Raw genomic sequence first — 15675 nt, 5'->3', positions numbered from 1 at the left:
TTTGCCTATTTTTTAAAGACAGAGGAATTTACATTTTTCTAATCAGTGACCTTTCTTTAAGTTTGTGTTAGCTTTATCGTCTTCTGAAGTCCTTTTCCCTAAACTTTGCAATGGTAATAAAACAAAGTCAACAGCATCAGCTTATTTCCTTGGAGCAGTGAGAATAGTGATTATTTTTCTAACTCTTCACACACAGGAGAACACCAGACAAATACTTTCTGTTATGTTCACTAGGTGTTTCACATTCTGAGAAGCATTTGTAAAAAAAAAAAGGTAATCAGAGAAATCATCTCATCTGCATTCAGTTAAAAGGCAGCCCACTAGAGAGAAGGGAAAAAAAAAAAAAAAGCACAAATACAAGTTCTTAGGAACACAGCTAGTTACACAAGTACGAAGCAAAAAAAGAAAAAATCTAGGACTCTCTTTTTAAAGCCAAGTTAGTCTTCATGGCAAAACTAGTTTGAGGTAATTCTCACTCTCCAGATTACATGAATTTGAGATCAGATAAGCTGAAAATTGATGCTTTTGAACTGTGGTATTGGAGAAGACTCCTGAGAGTCCCTTGGGCTGCAAGGAGATCCAACCAGTCTATCCTAAAGGAAATCAGTCCTGAATATTCATTGGAATGACTGATGCTGAAGCTGAAACTCCAATACTTTGGCCACCTGATGGGAAGAACTGACTCATTGTATAAGATCCTGATGCTGGGCAAGATTGAAGGCAGAAGGGGACGACAGAGGATGAGATGGTCGGATGCCATCACCAACTCAATGGACATGAGTTTGAGTAAACTCCAGGAGTTGGTGATGGACAGGGAAGCCTGGTGTGCTGCAGTCCATAGGGTAGCAAAGAGTTGGACATGACTGATAGACTGAACTTAACTGACTGAAGCTGAAAATTCAGATAAAATATCAAGCATTACTAGAATTTAAAACATAAGTACTGAATGACTAAGTGAAAGTCTTACAATGTCTCAGTCTTCAGTCACTGATCCCACAACCACCTCTCTACCTGATTAATCCCGATTGTATGCCACCTATGGTCTAAGTGGATCCCAGTATAGAAAGTGTACTTCATCTTTCAAAAGAATAACATGTGACCCAGTTAGTAAGCGAAATCCTTCTAAAAACTTGTCTAGCTCCTTGTTTGAGGAATAAGTAAAATGCCAGTAAAGAAGAAGGTTCTCTGGAATAGGAGGTGGGGAAAAATTAGAATAGGAATTATGATAAGAAGGGCATATACAATTCTAAAGAAGAGACAATAACAGGAAGAAATAATAGCACATAGAGAGAAAAAGAGACAATCGTCAGAGGACAGTTATGAAATAGAAGTCACAGAAAAGAGACAAAGACTGATAACATTGCACAGTTGTGAAATCTTGGATATTTACTTTCTAGCAGCTATGTATCTGGCCCCTCTCATACACATTCTCCATATTAATTCCCACTTTTCTAAGAGGTAGGGGTGAGAGTGAGAAATGTTCTTGTAAGGATAAAGGGCTTTTAATAGCACACTATTATATATTTTTTAAATTCTCCTCATTTTTAGAGAAATAAATGTTTGCAATGAGGGTTTTTTTAAAAAAAAATTATTATTATTTTCATCTTCTGGCCATGCCACGTGGCACATGGAATCTTAGTTCCCTGACCAGGGATCAAACTTGTGCCCCCAGCATTGGCAGATCAGAGTCTTATTCACTGGACCGCCAGGAAAGTCCTTGAGGGGTTTTTCTTATCAGAGAAATAAAAATATGAGGGAGAGATTATTTAGGGAATACATTTTCCTTAATTTGTTTTATGAAATATATCAGTGGTAAATGCAATCTGAGAGCTTGTTTGCATAATCTATTTGTATATACTGTATGTTAACATAAATATAAAATGTTTACTCAGTCTGTGTTTAACATATGAGAAAAATGCTGTGCTGCCTTCCTCTCTTGCTGTTCAGCCTCTTGCTTCTTCCTGCCTTCTGTGTGCATCAAGACATCCATTTAGTCAGTAAACCCCTTGAGAGGAGAAAACATGCCCTCCTTTGACGGGCATCTATTACCAGCTATTGTGTATATCATCATGCATACAGAGAGCATTTGGTTTAGGCCAGACTTTAGAAGCCCAAAGGAACAGTATCCCATTGGGATAATTTTGTCCGTCTTGAGCAGGAGCACTAAAACCTGCTTCTCAATATGCATACACTCCTAGTAGCTAGATCTTCAGAGAACTTTGATGATGAAATACCAATTTTTTGCTAAGAGGACTAAAATAGTATTGAACACTTCAAGACTAAGTCAAACTCATAAACAAACTTGCTTTTCATAGACAAAACTGATTTTTATTTGTATTTTGAACTCTAACATAATTCCTTTAGGGAAAAATCATTGTTTTTACCTTCTTTTCTTTGTTCTTTTAATAGATTACTCATTATTTACTATGTTGTTTTATCTATTTCACACCCATCTTCTTCAGTAAACCATAAGCTCTATGCAGGAAATGTCCATTTAATGAATCTGTAAAACTTCAGCTTAATAGATTGAATGGCATATTCATTATTTAATTACAGTTTTTCATAGGAAAAGATTTACAGCAGCTTACAAGGAAGACATAACTAAAAGATAATATAAATAGGAAAAGTTAAAAAAAAAGAAATGTAGGTAAGAAAAATAAACAAGTAACTTTTTATTGGCAAAAAGTAGGACTATCAATATTAGTAATCTAAAAATTCATACTAGAGACCTAGTTTAGAGACTATGCTTTTCCTAAATGTAGATTACGATCCATGGATGGTTTATGAGGTCAGTGTAATAGGTCTTGTCTAGTTAGAACTGGACATGGAACAACAGACTGGTTCCAAATTGGGAAAGGAGTGTGTCAAGGCTGTATACTGTCACCCTGATTGTTTAACTTATATGCAGAGTATATCATGCGAAATATCAGGCTGGATGAAGCATAAGCTGAAATCAAGGTTGGGGAGAAATATCAATAACCTCAGATATGCAGATGACACCACCCTTATGGCAGAAAGTGAAGAACTAAAGAGCGTCTTGATGAAGGTGAAAGAGGAAAGTGAAAAAGTTGGCTTAAAACTCAACATTCAGAAAACTAAGATCATGGCGTTCAGTCCCATCAGTTCATGGCAAATAGATGGGGAAACAATGGAAGCAGTGGGAGACTTTATTTTGGGGGGTTCCAAAATTACTGTAGATGGTGACTGCAGCCATGAAATTAAAAACACTCACTCCTTGGAAGAAAAGCTATGACCAATCTAGACAGCATATTAAAAAGCAGAGACCTTACTTTGCCAACAAAGGTCCATCTAGTCAAAGCTCTGGTGTTTCCAGTAGTCATGTAAGGATGTAAAAGTTGGACTAGAAAGGAAGCTGAGAGCCGAAGAATTGATGCTTTGGAATTGTGGTGTTGGAGAAGACTCTTGGGAGTCCCTTGGACTGCGAGGAGATCCAACCAGTCCATCCTAAAGGAAATCAGTCCTGAATATTCATTGGAAGGATTGATGCTGAAGCTGAAACTCCAATACTTTGGCTACCTGTTGCGAAGAACTAACTCATTGAAAAAGACCCTGATGCTGGGAAAGATTGAAGGCAGTAGGTGAACGGGATAACAGAGGATGAGATGTCAGTATCACTAACTCAATGGACATGAGTTTGAGTAAGCTCTGGGAGTTGGTGATGGACAGGGAAGCCTGGCGTGCTGCAATCCATGGGTTAGCAAAGAGTCAGACAAGACTGAGTGACTGAACTAAGCAAGATGATACCATAAATCTTCTAAAAAAAATAAGAATTACCATGAACAAATTTTCTGAATAAATTATAGTTTTCATCTAGAGAATCAAAAATTTTTGGTCTAAATCTTGGTAATTTGAAATAAAAAAATTCAAAATCAAACCTCACATGCATGTACTTGATTTAAATGGAATAAACTATGGCTTGTTTAGCATTTGCTATGGAGTAGGAGTAGAATGGAGAAGGCAATGGCAACCTACTCCAGTATTCTTGCCTGGCAAATCCCATGGACAGAGCAGCCTGGTAGGCTGCAGTCCATGGGGTCGCTAGGAGTTGGACACAACTGAGCGACTTCATTTTCACTTTCCACTTTCATGCATTGGAGAAGGAAATGGCAACCCACTCCAGTGTTCTTGCCTGGAGAATCCCGGGGACGGGGGAGCCTGGTGGGCTGCCGTCTCTGGGGTCGCACAGAGTCGGACACGACTGAAGCGACTTAGCAGTAGCAGCAGCAGGAGTAGAATACCCGAGTAGGTAGCCATTTCCTTCTCCAGGGGATCTTCCCAACTGAGGGACTGAGCCCACATCTCCTGCATTGCCAAGCAGATTCTTTACCATATGAGCCACCAGGAAAGTCCCTTCACTTCACTTTTATTTCATGGAGTAGGAACCTCATCATGGATCTCTTTACAACATTTTATAGAAATTACAATAGCATAAAGCATAATCAATGTGGATATCTTTCCTTTTAGTGGTTCCTTTTCCAACTTTGAAGAAGACTTTTAATTTGTTGATGCCTATAGACTTGGATATGTTATTTTATTGTAAGAATAGATTTTAATTCCAAATAAACAAACTCACAGTCAGCATTTGTAGAGCATTTCTATCAGCAAAGTATAAAAGCGTTTTAAAATCTTTTGTTGCTACTAAGAGGTTTGAGCTTTTATGTGAGAGTTTAGTGTTTGTTGTTCCTGACCAGATGAAATTAACCAAGTCATCACTAAAGTGTCACTCCCACAAGGACACAAGCTTGAAGTCATCATTCTGTTTTCATCTTCCTCACTACCCATATTCAGTCTTAGTAATAAATCCTACTAAAGCGTCTGCCTGCAATACTGGAGACCTAGGTTCGATCTCTGGGTCGGGAAGATCCCTTGGAGAAGGAAATGGCAACCCACTCCGGTATTGTTGTCTGGGAAATCCCATGGACACAGGAGCCTGGTGGGCTACAGTCCACGGAGTCGCAAAGAGTCAGACAGGACTGAGTGACTTCACTTTCACTTTCACTTTCATCCTGGGCCACTGACTTCCTACTGCCTTATATTGGTTCACTCTTTTATCATGACATTGATCACTGAAATTTTATGCTCAACAAGTCTCTCTCCTCTTTGTTATATATATATTATACACTAATGACAACTTTTCCCTTAAAACTCTATTAAATTTTTTTACTCCAAAACACTTTATTGTAGTTTTCATAATCCACTTACTCGAAAAACTCCAGATCTTCAAATTATTTCGGTTTGGCATTTTAGAGCTTCAGTAATCATATGACATATATTTTTGCATTACATTATGAAAGTATGTAGCAGAGCACCTGCATCCTAGAAATAATTCATCACACTTTAGTCCTTGTCTAAGATGCCCACTTTGGTAAGACCAGATGTTCCCTAAACACCTTATTCCTTTCCTGATATCATTCTCTTGATCTTACATAGTTTTGTAATCTTCTATACTCTGTGAAGTCAAATTCAAGGACCACTTCCTGCCTGACACTCTACTGATTTCTCTTCCCCTGCCCTTGAATAATTAATATTTGTTGTTTGTATATCATTAGGCATTTAATCACTGGCTGACTCATAGTTTTATTTAGTTTTAAGTCTCTTAAAGGTGTATATTCTGTGCAGCTTAATTGTACACTAGGAAGTATGTAGGAATCGCCAAATAAACAGTTCTTGATGCTAAATGAATAAATATTAGATCTTTTAAAAATCATATTTACTATGTTCTTTCAGATGTAACCAGATAATCAATTTATATCCTGTTAAATTATATCTCTATCTCCTGGTCGTATTATGTACCTCATAAATATATTAATTTCAACTGTCCAAAGAACTGGGATAACATTGTTTGCTTGAGTCCTAAAAATAACTTAAAACAACTTAAATGCTCTACTCATGATTCAGGTTTCACAGATGCATCACCATTGATCTTAAAAAAAAAAAATGAATCCATATTACAAAATAAAATTCACTTTAGAATCTAAAGTTCTGGGTAAATAGATTGCATTGCACTGAAAATTTTGAAGGCTCTACCTATGCTCAAAGTGGCTTTCAGTTGGTTTAGTGATAAAGAATCCACCTGCCAATGCAGGAGTCACCGAAATGTGGGTTTGATCCCTGCGTCTGGAAGATACTGTGGAGGAGAAAATGGCAACACATTCCAGTATTCTTGCTGGGATAATATCATGTACAGAGGCGCTCAGTGGACTACGGTTCACAGGGTCACAAAGAGTCAGACACAACTGAGCCATGCATATAAACATCTATGCTCAAATTTAAGCACTTCTGTCTTATTCAACTATTTTTCCCACTAGTGCTACCACCACTAACTGATCAGGATATCTTAAAATGTTCTATATTTTTATGAATATCAAATATTATTTTTCTTTTTAAAAAATCTTTATCAGATATCCATACCACCATAATCATTGTACTATGACATTTGTATGATCTCAGATTAAATATAATGTTAATCAATCTGCCAAAGATTATATTGTTATTTTCTTAGTATTATTTATGTTGTACACACTTAACTCTAATATCAGGATGTATGATAAATTTAAATACGGAGATATGGAATGATTATATTGACAACACTGTGCTGTGAATGGAACCAAATTAATTCAAGGAACTTACAGTCTTAATGAAAGAGATAACCAAACATATTCCAATGCAATTTCTAAAATATAAATCATAACAAAGAGAACAAAGGGTGAAGAGATTTCACTAATATATGAAATGGAGGCAAACTGTCCAAAGATGACCTTATGGAGATTTAATGTTTAAACTTGATCTCTATAGATGAGTAGGATTTTTTTTTTCAAATAGAGATAGGAAAAATGGGGTTTCTTGGAAGAAGAAAAGTATATTCTCAGCAAAATGTAAAAATTGTGTTAGTATGATAAACAAGAAGTTCAATGCGTTAAATAGGGTAGAATTAGAATGTAGGCTTTCAGGAAAATAAAATAGAAGATAGTGACAGCGATCAAATTTTGAACAAACTTCTTGGTCATAATGAGGGGTTTGGTTTCCAAAGACAGTGTGGGACCATGAGATATGTATAAGCAGAAAAATGGCACTCTGTATTCCCTGGTGGCTCAGACAGTAAAGAACCTGCTTTCAATGCAGGAAGTCCGGGTTCAATCCTTGGGTTGGGAAGATCCCCTGAAGAAGGGAATGGGTACCCACTTCAGTATTCTTGCCTGGAGAATTCCATGGACAAAGGAGCCTGTAGGCTCTTGCCTAGAGTATTCCATGGACAGAGGAGCCTGGTGGGTTATGTATGGTACATGGGGTGGCAAAGAGTCGAACATGACTAAGCAACTGACATTAACCTATAATTCTAGAATCAGTGGGCAAAGCCAACTGAAGAGACTAAAAATGGAGTCAGGAGGTAGGTTAAGACACTATTAAGCAAGGTGAGAAAGGAAAGAGTCTGAACAAAGGTGATGGTAGTGGAAACGAAGAAAGGGGGACAAATTAAATAAATATTTTGGAGGTGGAGCTGAGAGTTTAGGCAACTTTCAGCCTTTTAGATTGGTGAAATAAAACGGAGAATAAGAAGAAACCACTAAAAATGATAGCTTGGCTATTGTTGGTAACTTCACAGATAAGAATGAAGGTAAACTTATGGAAAAAAATAAAGGCTGTATTTAATGCTTTCTGGAAGATTGATACATATCCTAAGAAAATAAAAATCCAATATTTACAAATTTGCCAATTATTTCATAAGGTTACAATGACTAAAGCAATCGAGATAACAAATAAAGTGGATACATACCTTTCATATTTATGTTTTTTTAAAAATAAACATTAATAAAATTCAAATACTCAGAATCAGACAAATTATGATATATTTTCTCAGGTATTTCAAGAGGCAAGATAGCTCCTTTCACCTCCTGACAGCAGTGGTAAAATAAATATTTTCAATCATCTAAGCACTTCTGTTTCTGCACTCATGAGAGCATGCAATTAGTAGAGACCAGGCATTGACTGATTTGATTGACATATGTTTATTTTCTCTTCCACACACTGTGGGATCACAGCATGAGAGTAATCAAAGAAGTGCTGTAATTTGCAACTATGGATTGCATGGCTATTTTATAATCATACTTACAACTGGACCTGGTGGGCCCTGGGGACCTTCTCCTCCTTTCAGTCCAGGGGCACCCTGGGAAAAGTGAAAAGCAAAGAAAATGAATTGATATGAATTGAATATAAATAAGAGGTGATGTATGACTGAAATAATGAGAATGTTAGGAAGTGATTCCAGACACAAATACATTAATCTATTGCTCTATGTTTTACCACAACCAGTGCATATGCTCACATATTTCCCTTTAATTACTCATGAATCTTTATTTAGTTGAGACCAAAAGAATGCTTCTAAAAAGCAATCTTATTTGCATGTTTCATTAATATGTTAATTATACCTGAGCTCCAGGAAGCCCTCTTTCACCTGGGAAACCACGTAGTCCTGCTGGTCCATCTTTCCCTGAGACACCTTGAGGACCTGGGTCACCCTAAGGAATATAATATACATCCATCATAGGAAGTAAACTTACATGCTCCCAAAAACAAAACCGTAATTACCTCTAACCTAGTGTGAGTAAAGTTTGAATACCATTTAATGATGAGAGTAGTGTGTGGAATGTCACATACATTAAAACGAACTAACCACTATCTACAGCTGAGTGTACATGAATGGGTGGTTTTATGGTCAATGAAGCTAAATGTTCTCATATTTTTGTTCGGTCATGACTTGAAGTACAATAAACTGAATATTTTACTAAGATATCTTTCTGACATTCATTTAAATACTACACCAATATTTAGAGAATCTATAGACAAGTAATAAGAAACTATAGTAAAAAGTAAATGGGTGATTTCAGCCAAGAAAATTCCAACAGCATGGTGTATGTACCTTTGCACCTTCTTTTCCTGCAGCACCAGGAAGACCTTGCTCCCCAGGAGGGCCAGGAGGGCCAGGATGTCCACGTTCACCTATTGGACCAGTCTCACCAGTTGGTCCCTAAAGCAGATAAACAAACTTCATCAGATTGTTGTTGTTGTTTTTTTTTTTTTTGGCAAAGATAACAAATATTACTCCCTTTCACAAAGGTATATCATTTTAAATTATTTTCATGGTGTCCTACAAAATTGCATATAAAGCATTGAAAGTAAAATAGAAGTCTGAAAGATTATGTATAATCTGGATTAAAATCTGAGTGCGTAAAGGGAATATATAGAGAAATTTAAAGAGCTGTTTTCTTTGTTTAATACCAGATTTTTTCAGAGTGAAGCCAGTCTAAATATTGTTAAAAACCATTTTATCATTATAATTTCATCTCCTTCCCTCTTTTTATATAAGATGTCAAATAAATTTAAAAGTAAAAGAGGCATTATTAATACCACACTGGTAGCTAGTCAGTGAATCACTGCTTGATAATAAGCTCAAGTTCCCTGGAACCGAAACAACCAAAGTGGTTCTCCTTAGAATTTCCATGATTGGAGACCTTCCAATTGTAAATCTACATTGATTTGATAGTCTAGAGAATGTTTCAGGGGGATCCTGAAAACCATGGATTTCAGTTGGCAATTCCTTCAGGCCAAAGACTATAACAAATAGCCCACTGCCTTAAACTGCTGCAAATGCCAAAGTGAAAAATGTCAGGTCATTTATGTGTCCCCTGAGTCGCGCCATTCTGTGGTGCTAGACTTTAATGACCTTGCAAGTGTAAATAGAGAATGGTCACCAGTCACTCTCCATCTCTGCTTAGAATAAAGTTAAGGATATAAAGGGAAATTTTCCAGATGCTAATGTTGTTAAACAGTCCAGTGTGTTACTTAAATTGCTTATAGGCTATCATTCTCTCTTATTTTTCTAAAACTGCAACAGATTCGTACCTTTTGGTCTTGGATTAGGAAAAAAAAACAACACATCTACCCCAAATTTGGGTGTACCTATCTAGATTTAAATTCTTTTAATTATGTATTGCTGAAAGCCCCCAATTTATCATTAATGTGCAAGCATTTCTCCCCAAAGGAAGTTTTCCTTAAACATCAATCAGAATTTCAATGTAATGGCTATCACCAAGACGAAAATGAGGAGTGATTTACATGAATGTACAAAAAAAGGAGTGGATATCAAGTATTGCAATCAATATTGCTCCTATTAAATCACTTCCTATGTCCTAACATGAAAATATGATTAAATCTGAAATAGGCTATTGAATTTTCTTAAAGGACCAATGAAGAAAAATAATCCAATGAAGATGCATGATCATAACACATCTGCTATTTTTATGCCTTAAAGTAAGAGGACAAGAAAGGACACAGTTTTCAGAAACCAGATGTTTGCATTAGGCAGAGATAAACTTTCAAAAATGCGAGGATCTGAAAATTTCAGTTAAACCCCAAGTTGTTTACATTCTAGTTGGGGCCCTAATTCTACTTCTGTTCATAAGTGACGTAATAGGAATCATTCGTTTAGTTAAATTATCACAGAAAATTGTTTTGAAGTTGTTTGGAATAAAGAAAAACAAAAGTATTTTAGAGGCTTTTTTAAAATTGATAGGCAATTAATTAAAAGAAAGGCTCAACATATACACTCTGAGAAGTATGCAAAAAGAGTATCATTCACACTGTTTTTTCCTTGATAAAGTAGCAAACAGAAATTTCTTTGGTTCAAGATTGACCTATGAAATTAAAAGGATCAGCCAATCCAAGAATTCTTCATTTTTGCTTCTATCACACATATTCCTAGAAAGAAGATACATATTTTGTTTCTGTGTTTTGTGTGTGTGTGTGTGTGTGTGTGTGTTTGAGTTATCAAAGTATTAAGAACTAATTATAGGCTGAGAAAAGACTCTTTAAAGCAATTAAGTAATTAAGACACTTTACTGCTCTGGCTCTTTTACTATAATTTGTTAGTAGCAGGGGTAAAATTCCAGCTGAGTACACTAAATGTGTCTTGTCCATTCAATATGTTATGCCAGAATAAAAACATTGTTTTCTATCCTCACAAATTATTGTCTACAAGTATTTAATACTATAACTCAGGGTACTACCTTAAATTTTGATATTCTCTCTGCCGCCTCTCTTGAAAGAGCTACTTGTCTTTGCCATTACTTCTATCAGTATACACTCAAAGATTACACACTCATATTTTACCACTGATGGAAATCATTGTTAAGAAAACAGAAATTTTAAGAAAGATGTAATATAATACAAATTTTAACATTTTAGAAGAATTATGTTAGAAGATTTATATTTCTAATATATTACACACGTAAATTTAATTTATACTCAGAAAACTGAAGTCATTTCAGAATCTGATATCTCTGAAAAAAGATAATGGTCAATCTATTTGAAAAGTATCTTTATGTTTTTAGCAAATGATGTCATGATCAGGCTTTTGTGTCACCTTCATTGTGAACTTTCTGACTTATTTTCATTATTTATTTTATTTTTCTCTTTTATTCATTCAGGCAACTGAAAACTTGCTTTCGCTAACTAATGGTTTTCCGAAGTTCATTTGATGTAGGCAAATTGCATATATTTAAATACCATTTAAAATATAAAAATATATTAATACTAAAATTCTCAAAATAAAATAAATTTCATACAACTTAGCAAAAGTTAAAATATAAACAGAAAAATAAATCTTGTTAGGAAATAAGTAGTGGAACGTACCTGTGGTCCAACAACACCCCCTGGCCCAGGAGGGCCGGTCTTGCCTTGAAATCCCTAAGGAGAAAAAACAAAAAAACTATAAAAGCTATCCAGGACACAAAACATAAATTATAATTCTCTGAGATAGTTGAATAATTCACTCTAAAAGGAAGCCATCTTTTGGCTAAAAATTTCTTGCCTCATAAATCCCATGGACAGAGGAGCCTGTTGCAAATATCCTACAGTTGATAGGGTTTCAAAAAGTTGGACACAACTGAGTGACTAAGCGTGCACACAAGCACTTGTTTCTAAATGCCTATAAATTATTACATTACAGTTCTCTTTACATTTAAAAGTTATTGTCTTCACTATTTTATACTGTAGTTCTATGATTATCTTCAATAAGCTTAAAAAAGAAAATAAAAAAATGTGATGAAGCTGGAGCAAAACTGTGCTCTTAGCCCTCTTTCCCTGTGTCAGACAACACAGAAATTTTAATCTAGAAACATTTATGGATGAAATAAGTGATGACTTAGACACTATTTGTAACAGTCCACTGGTTCTTCATGCAGAGATAAATCTACAGTCTGTGATATCAATACATTTCTCTTTCCTCCGTTCCAACAATCTCGTAAAATAAGATATAAAAATAAATTTATAAAAAGATTATAATAGCCAGGACATGGAAGCAACCTAGATGTCCATCAGCAGAGGAATGGATAAGAAAGCTGTGGTACATATACACAACGGAGTATTACTCAGGCATTAAAAAGAATACATTTGAATCAGTTCTAATGAGGTGGATGAAACTGGAGCCTATCATACAGAGTGAAGTAAGCCAGAAAGAAAAACACCAATACAGTATACTAACACATATATATGGAATTTAGAAAGATGGTAACAATAACCCTGTATACGAGACAGCAAAAGAGACACAGATGTATAGAACAGTCTTTTGGACTCTGTGGGAGAGGGCGAGGGTGGGATGATTTGGGAGAATGGCATTGAAATATGTATAGTATCATATATGAAACGAGTCGCCAGTCCAGGTTCGATGCACAATACTGGATGCTTGGGGCTGGTGCACTGGGATGACCCAAAGGGATGGTACGGGGAGGGAGGAGGGAGGAGGGTTCAGGATGGGGAACACGTGTATACCTGTGGTGGATTCATTTTGATGTATGGCAGAACCAATACAATATTGTAAAGTTTAAAAAATAAAATTAAATTAAAAAAGAATATTTTACATGATTTGTCACCATTTCAATATTTTATCAGTTTTCTTTCTTAAAACCCAAAAGAATATACTTACAAATGTATCTTACATATATTGTAGTCATTAGAATAAAATCCAGCACATGTGAGCTTATGTACTCACTAAATAAGGCCTTTGGCATATATTCTGGTATATTCCTCTAGACTATTTCTCTAGACTCCTGGGTTATTTTCTGCATGACTGTATTATGAATAGCAAATTTCCTTCTCATGTGAGTTAATTTACACTTAACAGTTGGAGAAAGATTCAAAATGCTGAGAGAAAAATGTGCCAAAGAACTGAATTAAAGCAAATAATATTTGCAAAAGTTTTATTCACTATAACATGAGATTGGAAATAAGAAAGTTAGAAAGCAAGGGACAGAAACTGGCTCCACACTTTTATCATGACCTTCCTGATGATTATTATTCCATTATTTATAAAAATGAAACTTAAAAGCAGTAAAAGAAAAACATTTCTATTTGTAATTATTTAATTGATGTTCCAGGGAAAGAAAAAAAACAAATTTATCCTATTTTTAAAACACATTAATTCTTAAAACCCTCAGGTTTCCACTTTACTTATCAATCACAATAACAAAATTAATAAATTCAAGGGAAATGCATTATATAATTTATTTAGCATTTTATAAACAAAATAATAGCTTTATTGCTTAATTTTAACTTTTTGGGAACTTAATGGTTTGGAAATTAGTACCCACATAGGTAAGCACATATATATAGTTATATTATATACATATTATTTTATGTTTTACTTTTCCACTGAGAGCTAACAGCTCTTAGCAGTTATTTTTACCATTTGTTTACATCATTTAGTCCCACATCCTACCTACTCCTTAGATGGTCTCAATAATTTCCATGAAAACAATCCCTATTAATATCTGTGATTCTGATCAACTCCTCTGCAACAAACTATTTCTCACCCTCTAGTCTCTGCTGAGTCTTAAAACTCTCTCAGTAAGTGCCTACTTGACATTTTCAATGCCCTCTCATGCTTTCACTGAGGAAATTCTGTGAAAAAAATGTGTTACCCAGACTTGTACTCATACACCCTAAGAGTGTGCTAGCTCATCTGAGTGACAGACAGATTTGTAAGGAGCTGGAAAACAGCTCTGACCATATGCCAGCTCATTCAAAATATTCAGAGTTTTGCAAGTATCTAGTAAATTTGACAGTAAAGATCTTACATATAAAATACGTACAAAAAAGCTTTTATAGATCAAAATGAAGTGTGATTATTTAATATTGCCATATACTAAGACTAGCCATTTATTTTAGTATGTTAAATTATGTTTTTCAAAATTCTTAAGAACAGAAGTGAATTCGATACATGGCTATTAAAAACATAACTTCTATTCTGATCACCTGTATGATCAACACACAATTTGGCTCTGCATTTCTAAGAAAAATGTGGGTTGTTTCAGTATAATAAAACGGTCTCTCAGTTCAGTCTCTCAATCATGTCCGACTCTTTGTGACCCCATGGACTACAGCACACCAGGCCTCTCTGTCCATCACCAACTCCTGGAGTTTACCCAAACTCATGTCCATTGAGTCGGTGATGCCATCCAACCATCTCATCCTCTGTCATCCCCTTCTCCTCCTGCCTTCAATCTTTCCCAACATCAGGGTCTTTTCAAATGAGTCAGCTCTTCACATCAGGTGGCCAAAATACTGGAGTTTCAGCTTCAACATCAGTCCTTCCCATGAACACTCAGGACTGATGTCCCTTAGGATGGACTGGTTGGATCTCCTTGCAGTCCAAGGGATTGTCAAGAGTCATCTCCAACACCACAGTTCCAAAGCGTCAATTCTTTGGCTCTCAGCTTTTTTTATAGTCCAACTCTCTCATCCATACATGACTACTGAAAAAACCATAGCCTTGACTAGAGGGACCTTTGTTGGCAAAGTGATATCTCTGCTTTCTAATATGCTGTCTAGGTTGGTCACAACTTTCCTTCCAAAGAGTAAGCATCTTTTAATTTCATGGCTGCAGTCACCATTTGCAGTGATTTTGGACTCTAATTACTCCTAAAAAGCTTTAAACTGTAAGATGTCAGAATGAACTTTCAGTTTAAGGATTTCTGAATGAGGACAAGTCTCAAATATAACAAAATAACTTCTTTAAAATAAGGAAACACATATATATCAAAATATAGCTGCCTTAGATTCTGACTCTTGTACAAGACAATCTTATGAATCAAAGTCAGTACAGAACAAGGTGAGCAAGAAAGGTTCCTGAGTATAAACATGACTCATTGTTGTTCTTTAAGTGAATTTGAAAACAGAAATATAATTTTCCAGAAATAATTCTAGCCTTTATTTATAAGAAACTACGAGGTGAGAATACCTATCTTAGAATCATTAGTTAACATGTTAGTTTTCCACTTTGTTTAACTTTAGACATTAGTATCACCAACTCAGTGGTGATGAGTGAGCAAGCTCTGGGGGATGGTGAAGGGCAGGGAAGCCTGGTGTGCTGCAGTCCATGGGGTCACAAAGAGTCGAACATGACTGAGCGACTGAACAACAACAATAATATTGTTGTTCTCTATAGAAGCAGAAGCTCTTGATTAAACTGAAGACAAAGGGGTTTTATAATAATAATTCTCTAGGTACCCCTTCCTCAAAAGACATTTTTGAAATATTCTAAAGTTATTCCTAAGAAGCTACACCATGACTTAGAAATGACTGCAATATTTGAATGAGAAT

General features: G+C 35.5%; 1 protein-coding gene across 1 annotated transcript in view; it reads right to left on the bottom strand.

The window, feature by feature from the left end:
• The window catches only part of COL11A1 (collagen type XI alpha 1 chain), a 225048-nt gene that overhangs the window by 69240 nt on the left and 140133 nt on the right, over positions 1–15675 (bottom strand). The window contains exons 38-41 of the mRNA XM_055584945.1: positions 11710–11763; positions 8939–9046; positions 8448–8537; positions 8132–8185 (exon numbers count right to left, since the gene is read on the bottom strand). Of these exons, the coding sequence (XP_055440920.1) occupies positions 8132–8185; positions 8448–8537; positions 8939–9046; positions 11710–11763 (306 nt within the window). The remainder of the gene's footprint in view (positions 1–8131; positions 8186–8447; positions 8538–8938; positions 9047–11709; positions 11764–15675) is intronic.

Source organism: Bubalus kerabau, chromosome 6 (assembly GCF_029407905.1).
Source record: "Bubalus kerabau isolate K-KA32 ecotype Philippines breed swamp buffalo chromosome 6, PCC_UOA_SB_1v2, whole genome shotgun sequence".
In the NCBI taxonomy this organism is placed as follows: Eukaryota; Metazoa; Chordata; class Mammalia; order Artiodactyla; family Bovidae; genus Bubalus; species Bubalus kerabau.
Note: the sequence above shows the minus strand (reverse complement) of the source record. Positions and strands in the feature narration are given on the sequence as shown.